At 32.2% G+C, this 15,350-nt stretch overlaps 1 protein-coding gene across 1 annotated transcript; it reads left to right on the top strand.

The window, feature by feature from the left end:
- The first annotated feature begins 427 nt into the window (after window positions 1–427).
- Window positions 428–11,608, top strand: LOC134262057 (probable serine/threonine-protein kinase clkA). Its single transcript, XM_062744434.1, has 7 exons — window positions 428–555; window positions 1,976–2,132; window positions 2,237–2,286; window positions 2,411–2,557; window positions 2,723–3,085; window positions 10,729–11,070; window positions 11,235–11,608. The coding sequence occupies exons 1-7, from the start codon at window positions 429–431 to the stop codon at window positions 11,606–11,608; spliced, it is 1,560 nt and encodes a 519-aa protein (XP_062600418.1). The 5' UTR covers window position 428.
- The last annotated feature ends 3,742 nt before the right edge of the window (window positions 11,609–15,350 follow it).

Here is a 15,350-nt window from a genome sequence, read left to right as displayed (position 1 = left end):
TATTTTTTATATTTGTTTAATGGACGTTGAGATTGAATACTGTTCGTTATTTCCATATCCTTCCTAAACTTTCCGCGAGATCTTTCAGATAACAATGTTCAACTCCCATGAGTGCCTTCAGTTTTTTTATTTTAAAATCTATTTTTCTTCAAAGCAGTGTTGAATCATATTATTCTTTGAAATTATTTTTCTGATGTGCAATAATGTCATTTGTTTCTACAATTCTAAATCATTTTTCAAACGATCCAGTGAATCTGGAGTATGCTGCTTCAACTTTTACAAGAACGAAAATGGCCATTGCATACGTAAGTTTAGATAATTAATTGAAATATTAACTGTAATGTACCGGGGGGTATGTAAATTTATTTTATGATTATATTAAGAGAAAACATTGCAATATACATACATTTATACATTTAGTATGTCCCATGGGTACTTTTGGTTTGAATTGTAGTGGACTTTGTCCCTCGAAATACTTTGGAATGTTATGTCGACTGAGATGTTCTTGTGAGGAAGACGTTTGTGACAGAGAAGTTGGTTGTCCACCACAAACAGGTGTGTATAGATATAGATATCATTTAATGAAAAAAAAATATATTGAATAAGTCATTACCGGTAATCAGAAAATTGAAAAAAAAAAAATGTGAAAAGTTGGCATTTTAGGTTTGAAAGCAATACGAATCTGAGAATAAGGCATCATAATGTTACAGAGCTAGGACCAGATGGCAAGGAGGGATAAGCTGTTTACATTCACTTCTGTCGTAAACCCTTTAAAACTTAACAATACTTTTAAAAGACTTAACATTTTATTTGAAAAAGTATATCTCTTGAAATGTCAAATTGAGATGGGGCTTGAAAAATATGAATTTAAAAGTAGGGTTTTGTTTTTTTGACTTTACCTTTAAAATATTTTCCTATACAATTCTATGCGAAAAAAGTCTAACATCTAACATCTCTAATGTTTTGCTGAGAGGGCATATAAAATCAAATGTTTGACCGCTGAGTGAGATGTTCGACGAGATGTGTTAAAGCTTACGTCACGGAATGGGCGGAGCTCGATCTCATTTCTTTCCTTGGTGTTGAACAGTGACGAACCTGATGTTACATCATAAAGACAGTAAAACATATATATGAAAAAAAGAAAGGAATAACAAAACATTGATTCACTATGCTTTCGGGCAAAATGCGTTTTGTCGATCAAAGAACTAATCGGTCTACCTGGCATTATGCAGACAGTTTGGATCTTGGGACTGATAAAACACATGTTTCACTCGAACTCATTCAATATATGTTTAATATTTAAACAATAAAATGCTTTGTTTGTTATTACTGGAATTAACGGAAGCAGCTCTTGCAGAAAAATACATTACCCACGTAAGCTGGTTAATGTAATTTTTTCTGCAATAGCTGTGACCGTTAATTCCAGTAATAACAAACAAAGAAAGACATTTTATTGTTTATATTTATATCTGTTTAAATAATCATTTAAAGCAGGATTAAAAAGATTAATTATTGTATTTATAATGCGAAAGTCATTATACGTTTCATTGATGGCACAGCCACTGATCAAGAGCGACATGCCTACTGTAGTTCATGCAGTGATTAAAGCAGTGGGATTTATTAAGAAATAAAGGAAAAAAAATTCAGTGGATGTAAATATACCATTGTAAGGTACAGTTGTGACGTCACATTTATAATGGTTTTTGCGTTACCCTGATGAAGTAAAATAAAGTGGAGTCATATATAATCGGTGTAAAATATCGGCTGTGAAGTATTTAACATGCGATAAAATCATCTCTCATGATTTGTAGCTGGATAAGACTTTCATCCAACTAAATAATTATGTGCTTTTTATTCTCTCCCAAAGGCTTGGTGATAAAAAAACGCTTCGTTGGATAAAAACCAAATACAACTCCAAACCAATGGGGGTCCTTTTGTCCTTAAAATTGTTTTTCTTTTTTTTTCTTTTATTCAGATTGGTCTATTCCATCTTCCCCTACTTCAACACCAGTCACGGAAATCTTGCCGAATGATATGATATCGTCCCCATATTGGAAAAACACACTCTTCACAGTTATAGGATCTGTTGGAACACTTTGTGTTATTGTGATGCTGTACTTTGTCAAAACATGGTACGATTGACACATGATTTATAGCATAACTACCTACAATAAAACAACTTATGACAGTTTGTATCGTTTTATTCATAATATGTTTTTTATTTGTACATTAATAGGTACATCAGAATAAAAACCCGAGATGTTGGCAGCTGCATAAGTATATCAGGTATTATGTTTATTTTAGAAATAATTGATTATTAAACCGCTACATGTATTGAAAGGACTTGAAATTTGATATTATTTTTTAAAAAGCGATGGTGATATTTTTTAAAAATGTAATTTTATTCTAGAAAATACACTGGCGAATAACATGACCTTGCGATACACAAATAACGAAAGCATTGAAGATATTAACCATAACAATAGTTATACGGGGTTATTGGTAGCAAACGGTGCAATGCACGAAGAGAAGTTAAGAAATATAACACCTGGTAATGGTATTGTAGCATTGTGAATTTGAAGTTAAATTAAATTACTTGTTACCTTACTGTATATCCAATAACAGTTGTATTTTTTAATATCCAGTATTCAAAAACGAATTGATATCAGATTGTTAAGAAAGATAACTATTCTTGAGAACGCTTTCTGATATATTCCTATAGGCATCAGAACAAATATGAACGATGAACCTTACAAAGAACATAGAGAAGAGATCACTGAAAATAAAACTGAAAATCTAGATAACGAGTACCAAGATGCTTGGTCCGATGATAACTTCATTAAGTTTAACACTTTAGGCGATAGTTCAAAGGACTCAAATTTCACATCGTCACGAATGAACAATGGTGTGGATATGAAGCTTAGGCACTACAGTTCCGTAAAATACAATAGAAAAAACAACATCAGAGAGACTAAAGGTGAAATGAATTCGGCCTGCAACAACATTGGTGATACCTCTAGAGAAGGAGATGAGGACCAAGGAAATGAAGAGGATACAAGAACCGATTTTGTTGTAGATTTCGGGGGCAGGTATTTTATAAACTTGTACATCACTGTATGTCATTTTATCTGCAAGAAACATGGATTATTTAATTCAAACAATAAAACATATTATTTTGATCTTTGGTTTTGGAAGTTACATATATTCATTATATTATTGAAGGTATGCGTTCAGGAAAAGAAGATGCTTCCCCGGAGTTAATTGAATACGAAGACCTGAACGTTCTAATGGCTGCCCGGTCAGAAAATTATACAGATTTAACTTTCCCGAACGAAAATTTTTATTCAGAAATCAATAAAAACAGAGAGATAAAAGAAAGAGAATTTTCTTCAAATATACATTTATATGAAGCCGAAAATATTGTTGAATCGACAGAAATATATACAATTCCGCATTTTCCCAAAAACATTCTGAATGAAGATTCTTCTGCGACAACTTCAAAAGAAGACATGTTCAATGAAGGAGAGACGATAACCGAGGAAAACTGTAGCATTTACGAAGACGTAACAATCCTTTGACTCCACAATTAAGCTCGTCTTTTTACCTGGTACAGTTAAAATAGGAATGTTTGTATAGTTACAAAAAGAAACGAAAATTATAATTACATTTGTTTTAACATGTTATTTATGAACTTGGTTTGTTCATTGATGTCTTGGTAGTTAAACTGAGAATTTTTACCATTTATTTGATTTTTGGGTAGCTGTTAATAGAAATACACTTTTCTTTTATTCGGTGAATAGAAATCAAATAAATTTGTACACCGTAAAAACTGTATCTTTGTTGTCTTTTTCAGTACTACTTGCATAGATTTTTTAAAAAGAAAACTGTCTTCAAGGTTGTCTTTCCATGATATTGGTGTTTTTGATTACCGAAATTTAATTTAATCTATTCCAACCCAAGCATAAAAAAGTTTGAACTTGTTTTCATTTGTTTAGGCGAATTGTATATAGATTCTAGATGTTCGATTGAAAGGTTTGCTGAAAAAAACAAGCTTACTAACAACGTTCATAAGGATATCCGATCCTCAACGAGGTAGGATAAATTAATATTTAATTTGAAATGCATCAAAATGAAGCTTGAAAATGAAACTTGTTCATGCAACAATTTTCATTTTATTCATCTATATAAGATTTAAGGTTTTTGGAAGTCTTAGAAAAGGTCTTATAAAATTTGACATTTGTACCCTATAAAAGGAAAAGAAACACAGTGTCAGAGAAATAATATTTTCTTGAATCAAGACTTAGATACCAATGTTCATAGGCATGATTGCCTGACGTCACGGCGTCAGACACTACTAAGGATCAATATTTCTTAGGTGCGAAGCTATGAGGTAACATTTAGCCAGTAAAATTTTGCGCATGCTGATTGTCATCGGATTTTGTTACCTGCATTTCAACAATAACAGTTAGCCGAAAAATAACCATATTACTGATACAATATATTGATGTATTTATTTCCTTTAGTTTTGTGCATGCAGCTATTTATTTCATGCGAATTTCTATACGAACATGTCCGTTTGACTTTTTTTGCATTTCTTTACTACTGGATTAGTCCATTTGTCTTCTAGGTAAGAGGTGACACAATCATTTCGCGCCAAAATGTCACGTGAGAGTTTTTGCGCCCTTTTCCTGAACTTTTAATAAATGGAAATGAAAACTGCATGACATGTCTCTTCTATTTTTGTCGGAATCTTGATTGAGCTTTGGAAATAAAAAAAAAATATCGGTGATATTGTGAAGTTAGTTAGAAGTTACATCATATATAGTAATAAAAACGAAAGGAACAAAAACTTTTAAAGAGGATGAACTGGCCAAATATACATCTGATCGCCCCCCCCCCCTCCAGGTATTTCCTCCGACAAAAACAGAATATATAGATTTAGGAAAGTGTCCCGTCACATTTCAGGATTGAGGAAGTTCATTACTTTTTTGATCATACAAATAATTTTGTTGGGACCCCTCATGAGCATCCCTGGAAAAAACTAACTGTATCCGCGCCTATCGCCATTCATATATCACCGTAAAGTTTGTTGGATCATTTATGCATAACGGGCTTTATTTATCCCACGTTTCTAACAATTGTTAGTGCTCTGGCATACCCATGAAACTATTAAACATATTCCGCATGTCAGCCATAACTGTTAAGATTCCCAATTTCTTGTAGTTATCCTATTTTCAGCTGTCTTCCTCATAGTCTATGATGTATGCAGTTGAATCTAATTTATGGAATCTTTACATAGCCACAAATTTCCAGAATAAATCAATTACTTTAGTTTATTTCCCTTATTTACTTCATCCTCTAAAACATTTAAGACTTCAAGAGTTGGGTGTTCATCCTTACGTCGCGGGTTCGAATCAACATGGGACATGTACATTCCATTTTTTATTTGAGATACAAACATAATGTATATGTTTTTTTAAACTGTGTTCTTTTTCTATTTCTCTAATGAATAGCATACAACTTAAAATAAGTGCATTATGTTTTGTGCAATATTTTTGCAAGTGAAATAATTTAACCCCCCTTCCCCATTGTAAACGTTTATAACTTATCAAGCCTATAGGTTCTATGGATATTGATGACATTAGTCAGGCAAGCTTTTTTAAAAGCTGTTACGTGTATGAAATAAGAAATGCTTTGTGGTGTCTTGCAATGATAGCAAAAGACTTTTACACCAAGTATTATAGAATACATGACAGACATAGGGGACGAAAAAAATACCAAATAAGTAAAAAATAATCAGGATGATTTCTCTGAATGCCTGGATACATAGAAAATGCATTGCTGATATTTGCATTTTCTGCAAAAATATTGGATATTTGACAATTTTCCCTATATGATATGATTAACTTTAATCTTTAACTTTACAGAAATACTATGGATAAATTTACATAACTTTGTGGATTCTGAGATACTTTTCTGAGTATTTTTGACTACTTAACTGCTAATTTTATAAACCTGAGGATCGTACTACCTTAAGTATGTAAATGCTCTGCTTGTTAAACTTTATATGTTATTAATACTGAAATTACAGGAGGGATTGGTATGAATTAAATTTATTTCTCAAACAAAAAACTTTTTTCAGAAAATATCATTTTGTAACAAACATATAAGTTTGTCTTTACATTAAAGATTTTAAAAAATCACTTCATGCATAACAAGCAAAAGGTATGAAAAAATCAGAAAATTTTATGTAGGTATTTACTATACTTTATGAAATATAAACATAGTGTTGGATCTCGTCCATTTAGTATACAAGAATACTGCATCTGAAAACTAACAAGGTATATGGTTGCAACGACCACATAAATCTATTTGTTATCTTCAAACAATGTCTTACAGCGTTCCAACGTTAATGAGATGGAACTTTTATCAAAAGACGTAGATATAAGCATAGTTATGGATTCTGATTATGCAATTAACCAATTCTATATTATGTCTTTTATGCTGTTGTTGAAAATCTTCAAACATATTGTAATTTTACAGCATATTCCAAAAGGGCTATAAATCAGATGTGGATCATCTAATTAAGATGTAAAAATCCTAAGGAAGTTTGAAATTGATGATTTTCCGAGGTAAATTATTGACAAATAAGTTGATGAAACAAGAATTTCAGCAGTATCGTTTAAAGTCATCATTTTGTTAATTTTACGGCCGGTGCAATGATCTTGTCAGCGAATAACATTTATCATTAAGTCAAATGCTGACTGACGTTTTTCTTACTAATTGTTAGTCCATTATTTATACTCTGAATTGACGACAGATTTTTTGACGTTAATTCCCGATCATGACAAGGAGCACACGGCTGGTGTGACCTATCAGCAGGAGATGCTCACTCCTCCATGGCACCTGATCCCACCTCTGATGATTTGGAGGTCCGTGTTTTCTCTACTCCTAATTTGTATTGTTTTATGGAATTTTGATCTTGAATACTGTTCGTTATCTTATTATTTTTCAGTTAAATATTGCGGTGATTGCGACAAATCAACAAAGACTGCTTCATACTCCCAGGCAATTGTCCGTCTTATGCCCTTTTAAAAAAGAGTTTTTCACTTGAAGCTCTTACATTTATGATGTCGACCTCTGTTCCGTATTTGAATTGAATTATACATATTCCTGTTAAATGGCAGGAACATTTCCTCATCCTTTCCAACAAAATGTTTTTCTGCAAACCTTTTTGAAAATAATTCTTTGGAGGAAATCAAAGTGTTATATAAGAAAAAATCATTCTACTTTTAGAAGCTACCAGTCATCGTATTTTTCTTACACTAATCTTTCATCTTTTACATTGAGTTCCTTTATTTCATAAATCCTTAAAATGTCAAAGTGAAATAAAAAGAGATAACTAACAGTGCTCAAGCTCAAAAATCCATTCAAACGATACAAAACAAGAGCAAAGCATACAGAAAAAACCACTAAAAGATCAAAGGTGGGATCAGATGCCATAGATGAGTGAGTACCACCACCACCCGCCGTAAGCTCTTGTTATAACGGAAAAAAATCAAATTCAAATTTGCTGTGTAAATAACGGCTTAAGAATTATAATGAAAAACGTCAGTCAGCAATTGACTTGTGGTAGATTGTATTTGCTTTAAATGCTATTGTATTTACCAAAGAACTTATGAGATGAAGGTATGAACATTAAACGAGAAAATTAATAATCTCTTCAAATCAGTGTCATTAAGTAATCTCGTTTAAAATATTATTAATATGCAATTGATAAGTTATATTGCTGCATGTTTGAGGGAAGCTGACGATTGAAAAATTCATGTCATCACGTTCATCATAAGCCTCTTTTGTAAGGTCGTTATACATATGTTTATGAAATTTATGATAAGGATATTGAGAGAGAGAAAAACAGAGACAGAGAGAGAGGAAAGGTTTTATTTATATCTTTTTTTATTGGCGATAAATTTCCTTGGTTAGGAAATTAAAAAAAAGATTTTAGTTTAATCTGTAATGCTCGTTGGTCAAATGTTTCCTTGAACTCAATTATCTGAGGAAATCATCATAAATTCAGAAAAAAATTGATAAAATTGGTGCACAAGAAGAAACAAAATTGACAAACTAAATGATAATGTTTTTTCTACAAAGTGTTTTGTGGATACTAATGGGGATAATCCAAATCAGCAATTCTTGTGAAAAAAGGTCTGTGGAGAAAAGTTAATGTTATTTAGTTTCTGTAGCATTTTCTGATAACATTAAGATAATAATATTTTTAGAAGTCATACGGATACATTATAATTTGAAGTATTTCTGTATTAACATTACATGCTATCATATTTTTAGATCATTTTATATCATCCGAACACAAAAAATGATATTATTGTTTGTTGCTATTAAAATAACTAAGAGTTCCAGTCTTTTTTTGTTATCCTGTGGTTGGCTGTTGAAAAATGATGATAGAGATGGAGATTTTATAATGTTGTTTATAGAGATTGATACAGGCTTATCCATTTAAGAATTATTTCTTTATTTGCATTATTCCAGTCCTGAGAGGTGCTGTTATAATTTCTACAGGGAGGGAAAAATCTGCAGAGGTATTAGTTATTCCTTATTCAAATTTTAATGTTTTAAAGTGAAATAAATGGTTTTGGATGATCAAATAAATATATCAATATATATGTACCTTACGATATATGTGAGAAAATGTAAAATTCAGTGGATGAATATTAATCTTTCTACAGAGTGCCCTGTCGGAACCCATGGTTTAAACTGTAGTAAAAATGTATAAAGGGTTACTATGGAAGGCTTTGTCTTGAATCATGTGACTGTCCCGCTAATCTGTGTGACCTAATAGACGGTTGCTATGATAACAGTTCCCATATCTCTACTGCTGATGGTATTATTTAGAAATACAATGCATATATTTACTATAAGAATAGAGCCTGATTTTATTTTGAAACAACTGAATAAAATAACTTAAGGACGTTTGAAAAGGAATTTTAATTCCGTGCATCTTTTTGAAACTTTTTAATGCAAAAAGCCTACCAGAGAAGCATAATTTCTATCAGATCTCTTCAGGAATATATTGTTATAATGAATGAAAGAAAAATATGTTAGATATGTTGAAATGTTATAACATTTTGTATTTTTCAATGTTGTTTTTGGTAAAACTGGTATACGTTTTTTCCACCGCTGCTTTATTTATTACAGTTCGGCCTTTAAGTGCAATAGAAATGGGTTTTACGTCATCATCTTGGAAAAACACAGCATTCATCGCAATTGGGTTGCTGGGAAGTTTCTTAATCATAGGAGTGATGTACTGTATGAAGTCATGGTACGTACACCGACATATCATAAAAACATTGAAATCTTTACTTTCAAATAATGCTTTCAAATAATATAAACAGCATTGACCACTATAATAAAATATTTTTATGTCTAAAGGTTCATTAAAATGAAAACTTGTGCAGCAAGTAATCGAAGGGGGGCATCAGGTATTCTTTACATGAAAAGAGAGAGAGGAAAGGTTTTATTTATATCGGTTTAGAAAAAAAGATACTTAATATTCAAATCTGATAGAAAATTTGTATTTTCTAAAAAAAAAAAGTAATAATAATAATAATAATAATAATAATAATAAAGAAAAACATAAATAAAGAAATAAATTGAATAAAAATGATAATAATAATAATATTTTTTTACTTTAAATGTAGAGAATACTGCACATGGGGACAACATTAATCTATGGAATATAGACAATGAAATACATGAAGAAAATATCCTTAATAGCCACTTCAATAGTAACACAAGCTTGCTGGTACAAAACAGGGCACTTCAGGAAGGAACATTGGGAATAACTACTAGAAAATTCATATCATGTATGCACCTTAATATAGTAATTAGAAACACATTTAAATAAATTTTTTGAAAGCTAATTAAGAAGAACATGACACGCGTGATGTTTATTTTTTGAATGAGCGTTATTGCCAGATTTTATAAAAAAAAAACAAAACATTGTTATACCCCTACTATAAACAGTCCCTATCTGATTTCTTACTTAAAAAGTGTTTTCCTCTACTGTCAGCCATGGAACTGTTAACAATGTTGTTGCCCGCTGACTTCAAATGGCGCTTTTCCTCATTTTGTAAATCTCGGCTGATTCAGATAATCGTGAGTTAAATGTAAATTAAATGTTATAAAGATAAACAGGAATGTTTGTTTTGCTGGTGCTATCAAAGATAGAATTCAGGGGACTCTTGAATGTAGGGCAGTAAAAATACACACTTAACTTCTCTCCCCCGGTCTCTCTCCCTCTCTCTCGTGGTTTTATTTTCTGTTAAATTCATGAATTTGATTCAGTAGGTATAAAATTAAACAGTGTTGTTAATAGTCTCGAAAAACAGTCAGTCTGCTGTACCGGATTGCAAACTGTTGCCAGCAGTAGATGGTCACTCCTCTCTGTCACCTGATCTTACCCCATAAGGTTTAAAGGCCTTTTGATTTCTCTAATAGACTATGCAAACATTGTTTTTTAATTTCATATTTCAAAAAGAATTTTCTAAATTCAAACTTCTCTGGTATTAATCTTACCAAGGAGAGGGACCACCTTAAACAACAGCTTGCATTCCGGTCCAACAGACTGACTGTTTCTAGAGACTCCAGGCAACAAAGGTATAATGTAAATTAAAATTTTCTTGAGAATATTCTCATTAAATATTCTTACAGGTTCCACATCGTTTGTTAACGAAGAAAACTTCACAGAAAAGGTAAAATACAACAAAGAAAATAAGCTTGATGATACAAAAAATGAAAACCAAGATGCATGGTCTGCTAAAACGTTTCTAGATAAGATATCAAGGAAGAGGAAAGTTCGAATAACACAAAGGGAACAGGGTGTGGACATAACACCAAAATCGCACAGTTTCATAAAATATAACAGACCTCAGAAGACATTAGCTGAACACGATTCGACATACGACTATATTGATGATGTATCTGTGAAAAGGGGAAACGAGTATGAAACTTATGAGGAAGACACGGACAATGATACATTGCTAGTTTCGAAAGGCAAGTATTCGTAAAGCATCAAAGTTGGTACCGTATGTTATGAGCATGTATATAGTATAGTATTTATGTAGTTCTTTATGCCTGATACAGGAAATGAATGAAAAAAAATACGAATTGATAAGAAAGAATTATTCTTCAGAATGTTTCCAAAGCTATTCTTATAGGTACCACTCTAAATACTAACGATGAACCTTACAAGAAGCAAAACAAGGAAGAGATCACTGAAAATAAAGCTGAAAATATAGATCATAAATATCAAGATGCTTGGTCCCATGGAAACTTTTTCGAGTTTAAAACCTTAGGCAATATCCCAAATGACTCAAATTTGACATCGTCACGAATGAACAATGGTGTGGATATGAAGCTTAGGCCCTACAGTTCCGTAAAATACAATAGAAAAAACAACGTCAGAGAGACTAAAGGTGATATGAATTCGGCCTTCAACAACATTGGTGATATTTCTAAGGTAGGAGATGAGGACCAAAGAAATGAAGACAATACAAAAACCGATTTCGTGATAGATTTTGGGGGCAAGTAATTTATAAACATTTTATGTCATTTTATCTGCAAGAAACTTGGATTATATTAATTAAGCAAGAAAACGTATTATTTTATCTTTTGTTTCAGGAAAGAAAGATGCTTCCCCGGAGTTTATTGAATACGAAGACCTGAACGTTTTAATGGCTGTCCAGTCAGAACATTATATAGATTTCACTTTGTCGACCGAAATTTTTTATTCAGTAATCAATAAAAACAGAAAGATAAAAGAGAGAGAATTATATTCAAGAAAACATTTATATGAAGCCGGAAATATTGTTGAATCAACAGAAATGCATACAGTTCCTAATTTTCCTGGAAGAGAAAGCATTCTGAATGAAGATGCTTCTGCGGCAAATTCAAAAGAATACAAAATGATTAAAGACGGAGAGGCGATAACTGAGGAAAATTGGAGCATTTACGAAGACGTAATACTCCTTTGACTCTAAAATTAAGCTCGTCTCTAACTGTATTTGCTTTGTTCATGATTTGCATTGTCTGAATTGATTTTTTTGCTTGAACATAGTTCTTCATGTCTAACAGTCGGTATCCTGTGTTAGTTATCATCAACGGGCAAAGTTTATAAACTTCCCTCGACCCAATCATGATGGAATTTTTTGACAAGCTAATAGTTTATATCATAGAATTTGCAAAATATTGGCCTTAAATGAAAATGTCGATATTAACCTGTTTGTGATCTCCCTCGTTTTAGTGGAGCATGCTTTTGTTTGTTCATCGAATCATCTAAGTGAAATAAATTTTCATATGCAGTTCACTGAAGTAAATTGTTACATTAATAATTGAAACTGAAGTAAGAAAAGTTGTGATCACCATGTTTATCGGAAATGATTGTTCCAGTAAATGTTTGACCAAGCGTCTTTCGTTACTCCTCACTAAGATATTGACAGTAGTGAAGGATAAACTTCCTGAGTACTTTGAAACAATATATTCAAGAAGGGTTTGCATCAGTTGTAAATACTCAAAAATTCCAGAGAAGTTTTGGACAACTTGGAATCACAAGAGTTTACCAAAATCAACAGCTTAAAAACTCACATTTCAACTTTAACACAACCATTCTCCACGATAAATTAAAGTCTGTTCTTTTCTATATCATTGGAAGCTGCTTTTCAATAAAAATAGAACACGTATATTTACTTACCTGATCATTGGTCATTTGCAAAATTATTTTGTTAAAACACAATCTGATTACACACAAAAGTACTCTGAAGTTGACATCAAAGAGATGCCTGAGTTTCTGATTGACAATATCAATGTGGTTTTTGTAGACCAGGTATTCCAACAATCTACTGGAATTCTCATGGGTACCAACTGCTCTCCATTATTAGCGACGTATTGTCAATTATAAAATGGTAAATTATACTCCTACGTCCATACGGTACATTCTGGTGAGCTTGAGATAAAAGATACCACAGAGCCTGATACATATGTTTCATACTTTTACTTGAAAGACGTTAATTTTAATGTAACAACGAAGCTATATGATAACTTTTCTATCGTCAACTTTTCTTACTTATGCAGCAATATACCCTCATCAACTTACAAGGTGTATATACAGTGTGGTGCCATAAGTGTTTCACGGTATCATGACGTCAACCTTGCTTAGTACTAAAATTCAATGTTACAAAAAATCCACTTACCTTACTATTGTTGATTACAGACTTCTGATTTTTTTAGTATTTGGTGGCATGGCCTTTAGCTTTAATTACAGCATTTAGTCTGTTTGGTCAGGTTTCGTATAAACTCTGTATATACAATATACTGGGGTGAGGGACGTCCAGATCTGCAGCACATAGTCATCAAGTTCTTGTCTTGTTTTGATGTTATCATGCTCCCTTGAAAGGACAAGATAGGGTAGCAGCCGAATCTGGCCCCTTATTTGATATAAAAATCAGAACACTGGTAATACTGTGATAGTTTGTAGTTAAGAAGTTAAAATGATGCTTACTTCAAGACAAGCACTAATTTTGATTCAAAGCCTACATGGCAGCCACTAGAGGGTGCAGAAATAGGACATTTTCCCGAATATATAGGAAAATTCTTCCTCAATTCTGGTGGAATTTCATCATATTTGGGATACATTTCTCTTCGGAAAACAAAGAGCACACGCTTGCCTATCTGAGATTTTTACATATATACTGCATCTGATATCAGTGTATAAATAATATAAATTTAGTAGATAGGCAAGCGTGTGCTCTATGTTTTCCGAAAGAAAATGTGCTGTAAAATTGCATAAAAAAAATGAGAAATTTCGAAAATTGACCTATTTCCTGACCTCACTGTGACCCCTGTATTTCCTAAATCTTAAAACCAACACTCATTATGTGGCAGGGGTGAAAATAGGTTTTCATGGATAAACTGTTGCATCATTCTGAAAGACACCCCAAATCGGGGGCCAAATACTGTTCTTACCCTATCTTGTCCTTTAATTTTAATTGATCTCCATACATTTTCTATAAGATTTAGGTCTGGTGATTGAGATGGGCACTCTAAACAAGGTATATTATTTTGTTTTTTCCATTCTACATCCCTAACTGACATGTGTATATATATTTATAGTTTTTGTAAGTTCCTTTCCAGCAAATACAATTTATCATTGAGTCAAACGCTGACTGGCGTTTTTAGGACACTTTGCCGCATAGAAAATCTCTTCAAAAACTTGGAGATTGTGGAGCGGTCATATCCTGTAATTTTGGCTATTTCATTTTGTTTCTTTCTTCGAAAATGAGACGCACGATCTGTTCTTTTAGAGCTGAAGACATTTCACGACGATTTGCAGCCATGATTGTTTACACCTGCTTGGATATCTAAAAATAGCCCAACGCGCACCAGGGGAATCCCGAATGACGTACATAACATCTATTTTCTTATATCCAAAAATAATTATAGAACGATGTATAATATTCTAGAAAACAGAGATTAAGGTTGAAAGTTAGTTTTAATTTTTCTTCAGTAATGTGTAACCGTGAAACACTTATGGCACCACACTGTATATTTAAAGTCAACATTTTGTAAGTTCTATGGTCGATACAATGACCTTTCCAGCAAATACAATTTATCATTGAGTCAAACGCTGACTGGCGTTTTTATACTTATTGTTTGTCCATTGTTTATACAATGAATTGACGATGTTTTTTTCGCTATTTTCTGATCATGAGAAGAAGGAAACAGCGGAAGTGACCGGTCGGCAGGGGATGCTCACTTTTCCATGGCACCTGATCCCAGCTCTGGTGTTTCGAGTATTTGTACTGCTCCTGTTTTGTACTGTTTTCTGCACATTTATTATGTACGAGAGATAAATCTAATCCGCCATGTTTTTCTATCATTATCTTTTAAAGACACTGTTGATATTCTTGTTTTATTTACTTGTTTGTCAGAAACTCGCATCATTGTAGACATTGTTCGAACTTAAAGCATGCTCTTGTGTACATGTATTAAATTGACTGAGAGATATAAGCCAAATACACAGGTGTTAAGCGGAAATCAGTTCTAGTTTCTGACATTTCTATTTCAATCTTTGTCTTCCTGTATCAGTTATGATCACTGGTACTTTTTTTCATTTAGTGCTAAATGTATAAAGTATTTTTATGCATACATTTTTTTAAATAAAACCTGAAATTACAAAAATTGTATGAGTTTGCTTTCTATGAAAATTACGTTATTTCCCCTTTGAACGAACTGCGATTAAAAAACAAATTTACATCTAGATTTTAACAGTACTTTGT

Source organism: Saccostrea cucullata, unplaced genomic scaffold (genome assembly GCF_032062105.1).
Source record: "Saccostrea cucullata isolate Sc308-1 unplaced genomic scaffold, CSIRO_AGI_Scuc_v1 ctg2463, whole genome shotgun sequence".
Lineage (NCBI taxonomy): Eukaryota > Metazoa > Mollusca > Bivalvia > Ostreida > Ostreidae > Saccostrea > Saccostrea cuccullata.
The sequence above is the reverse complement of the archived record's forward strand: the minus strand, read 5'-3'. Positions and strand labels throughout refer to the sequence as shown.